A 3,970-nucleotide genomic window follows, 5' to 3' on the forward strand; every position below is an offset into this window, starting at 1 on the left:
ATCTTCGATCTCACCTAATCCAGTAGCCATTTTTTTTTCTAATATACCTTACTTCATTAGTAATTCGTCCCTTTTAAAATGTGAAAACTAATCTAATCTATATCCAATTCAAGAATAAAAAAAGTTAATCCAAATTAGAGGAATTAACCCGTAATCTATACGGAGTTTACAAGAGTCATAAATGGGATGAGAAGGGCCATAAAAGGAAGGGGTGTTTAAATAAAGAGAAGAGGGGTCCGAGGTTGACATGAACTTTCCATGTGATTTCGTGCCTCCTTCCCTTTCTCACGTATATAGTTAAACAATCAATCCTAACAACACACCCATTGTTTTAGAAGTACTCTCTAATTACAATCAATAGACAACAAATAATCTACCTTCTAAATAAATCCCTCTTATAATCTTCGATCCTAGTCACCTCATCGATCACTACTTAATCTCCCTCGAAACACATCTACCCATAAACTCGAAAAATGGCAGGGATGTTACCAGGAGTAGAATCAGCAAGGCGAAGACGGTGCCATCAAACGAGTACCCCTACCATTGGAGCTGTCGTCTCTTCGCCTTCATCTCGTCGTTCTTCGTTCTCTCTTTTCTTCCCTACTTCCTCGGCCTCTTCTTTGGTGCGCACTCTTTTCCTTCTTTCATAGATTTACATTTTTGGTTGTTAGATTAGATATGACTAACAGACTTTCCTTAGTTAATGTCTTTTGACTTTTTTATTTGTTACCGTCCGACTTAATCATTTGTTTACTTTTAATTAATATACCAGTCACAAACAATCAAAATGGTAAATAAATGATTGCAACAGATGGAGTAATGTTTTAGGAGATTACCCGTTTGGGCCTATAAAATAAAGCTTGTAAAATAAAGGGATTGAAGTAAATCTGAAAAGCGTTACAATTTTCCGACGTATTGATTTAGAACAGGGCCTCTCAAATCTATTAGCCGACATTTCGTATAATTTCCAATCTATGTTTGAGTCTCCTAACTTGAATCAGGGATTCATTTGGTTAACGAGGGTATGTTTCTAAATTATCGTATGATTGAATGTTTGTGTAGACGCAACAAAGGAGCAGAGGACAACATCAAGTAGATGAGAAACTAGGACAAGTAGCAAGACAAGCCAAGGAAAGACTAGATGAGAGGCTAAGAGCGCAACGAAAATCGCCTCCCGTTAGAAGGTATCGTCTTTTTTTAATTAAATCTACAATCGTTATTAATCAAAGGTTATACGACATCTACAAATCACGTCAAATTTGACAGAATACGATTTTATAAGATCCCAGGTCTTACAAAACTAAGGTCTCCATTTTTTTTCAATTATTAATTAAGCCTGCAATCGTCATTACCTAAAAAAGGTCATAAGACATCTACAAAACATTGTTCCATAAAAAAACCAAGATCACTAATTTTAACATATGACTCATGTGGAGTCATGCATGTCCTCTATTATATGGCTGCTTATGTATCCTAAAATAGTAACGGTTGATTTCGACATGACAGGAATAATGACGAAGTGGGTGAAGCGATAAATAGAAACGAAAGGTCAGTAGTGAACATAAGACAGTTAAAAACCGAGGTGTATGGATCAAAGAAGAAAGGAGGTAAAAAAGGTAAAGGATGGGGTAACAAATTAGGATGGAAATCAGGTGAACAAGAAGAATGCACGATTTGTCTCGATGAATTCAAGGTGGGAGATAATTTGGTAAATCTAGGATGTGCCCACAGATTTCATTCCAAGTGTTTGGTGCCGTGGGTCGAGACCAATGCCCACTGCCCTTGTTGCAGGATGTCTATTTCGTCCTAACATTGTATTGCTTGTTTGTTACTTTGGGTTTCACATCATTCGTGCCTACTATCCATTCTTGTAAATTAGGTCCAATCCTCCTAACCCGTTTCAAATTCCATATTTTAAGTCCGATTGGTACGTTTGAATTGGAATTTGATGACGGGGTAAGGGACTAGGGGGTTATGTGTCTTTGCCATCACCATAGAGAGGTGTTTGTAAAAAAAGGGTGATTGTTAATGTTAAGTACGGAGTAGTATCTACTTAGTACCTGCTCCTTGTAGAGAAGAGGATAGGCCACAAAAAGATTGTGAATGTGTGATTATTATTTTGTTATTTGTTTACTTTTTTCTAGTTGAGATATTGCAATTTCTTTATATTAGTTCGTATACTTGTGTCGAATACTTGGCACCTGAGCATTGGCATAATAGCTTGAACTTTATATGCATAATTACATAGTATTGTAATATAGCCGAGCTCACCACTTGGACGTGTAACTATTAGGGAGTTTGCGATTTGGAGTTACTACCTAAACACTAGCCTCACATCCTCGATTAGCAGTTAGAATCCTTCCCCTTTTATAGGAAATGGAGGGTCCATTATTTCCTTCAATTTTCATTATTCCTTTATTTCTATGCATAAATTTAGAACTGTTGGATGTTGCTAAAATGAGATCTGGACTCGTATCGCTCAAAGGATCTTGAGTCAATGTTTAGAACTTAAAAGCAATTGTTGAGTCTTGCAAGTTGCAAACATGATGCCAACTTCTATGTCGTTATTTGTTAACCTATAAACGAGTCCATTTTCTCTCTATTTCCTCAAAAGAAATGGAGAGACAAGTACCAATTATTGGCCCGGATCGTATATTGACAATATCTAACGGTTCTAAATTTACGCATAAAAATAAAGGAAAATGAGGATGTAAGAGGAAATTATTATTTAAAGAGATTGTAAGAGGAAATGGAGAGAAAGAAAATGGAGAGGATTCATTCCCCTATGAACCATAGCATACCTTGTAATAATAGTAAAGATTACATAAGAGTAGTTAATAATTAATATACCACCTTGTTGAAGACATCGTAGATCTAGAAGCCTTTTTACTAAGAAAATAATTTGTGGTGCTCAAAAATTGTGGTGGGCTTGAAGTCTTGATTGAATGGGTTATCTACGCGGTAGAGCAAATGACATACTTGACTTAACAAAAATAATAAACCTTTTTTTAAACGTAGTTGGGACTTGGGAGGTCTTGCTCTTTGACTTGTACAATTGAGACTTTGAATTCTCCAATTGAAAATGGACTTAAATCGGGTTAAATTGATATTGCGTAGAAAAATGTGGAACTCTCTTTTTTTTCCACCTATATAAAAATAGTATTTGACCTGTTTTACATTTAAGAGTTAAGGGGATGGTTATAATCGTCTCTTCCATCTTGTGTGAGGACATTTTAGGGATGACTATTCCCCGTGTAATAGTTAATTAGTTTTGTCGGGGATTGCCCCTCATTTGCCAAAAAAAAAAAAGGATTCAAACAGAATAATTATCTGTCTTGTGTAATAGTTAATTAGTTTTGTCGGGGCTTGCCCTTCATTTGCCAAAAAAAAAGGATTCAAACAGAATAATTATGTATCATATTTAAAGATTTTACTAGAATACTTGAAGTTTTACACTCTCAAATGGACCTTTGTTGAATTATTGTAGCTACTAGGTGAATGATTTAAAACTTAAAAAGATGATTGTACAACACAAAAACATAATTATATAGAATTGAAAAGGTACAAAAGTAGGGAAACAATCAACACATAAACTCCAAAAATCTCTCAAATCAATCCCTACCTCTTGCCCTTTCATGTTCTCTAATACCTTCCACTCAAATCTCATCCTACCCTAATTTGAACAACAATAAAGCATGAAAGATTAGCTACGGAGTACTTTCTAACCCATGTTTTTATGTTTTACCCTAGCTAAATTCTTTTTGAGGTAAAATGTATACTCTCTCTCATCCACTCCAAAGATAATATGAACCTTTTTTATGAAAGAAAAAGTAGATTTATGTTACCTTTAGTGGATGGGAGGAAGTATTAGAAAACATAAAACTTTGACAAACAATTAAATATTGACCACATATTTTGATGCTTTGGTTAATGCATGGGCCATGGCGAAATGTATTGTTGAATTTTATCT

At 35.0% G+C, this 3,970-nt stretch overlaps 1 protein-coding gene across 1 annotated transcript; it reads left to right on the forward strand.

Moving 5' to 3' along the window:
• Window positions 1-209: 209 nt before the first annotated feature.
• Window positions 210-2,125, forward strand: LOC141606112 (uncharacterized). The gene is made up of 3 exons (XM_074425127.1): window positions 210-623; window positions 1,063-1,184; window positions 1,507-2,125. Exons 1-3 carry the CDS (start codon window positions 474-476, stop codon window positions 1,808-1,810), a joined length of 576 nt encoding a protein of 191 aa, XP_074281228.1. The 5' UTR covers window positions 210-473; the 3' UTR covers window positions 1,811-2,125.
• The last annotated feature ends 1,845 nt before the right edge of the window (window positions 2,126-3,970 follow it).

Source organism: Silene latifolia, chromosome 10 (genome assembly GCF_048544455.1).
Source record: "Silene latifolia isolate original U9 population chromosome 10, ASM4854445v1, whole genome shotgun sequence".
Classification (NCBI taxonomy): Eukaryota; Viridiplantae; Streptophyta; class Magnoliopsida; order Caryophyllales; family Caryophyllaceae; genus Silene; species Silene latifolia.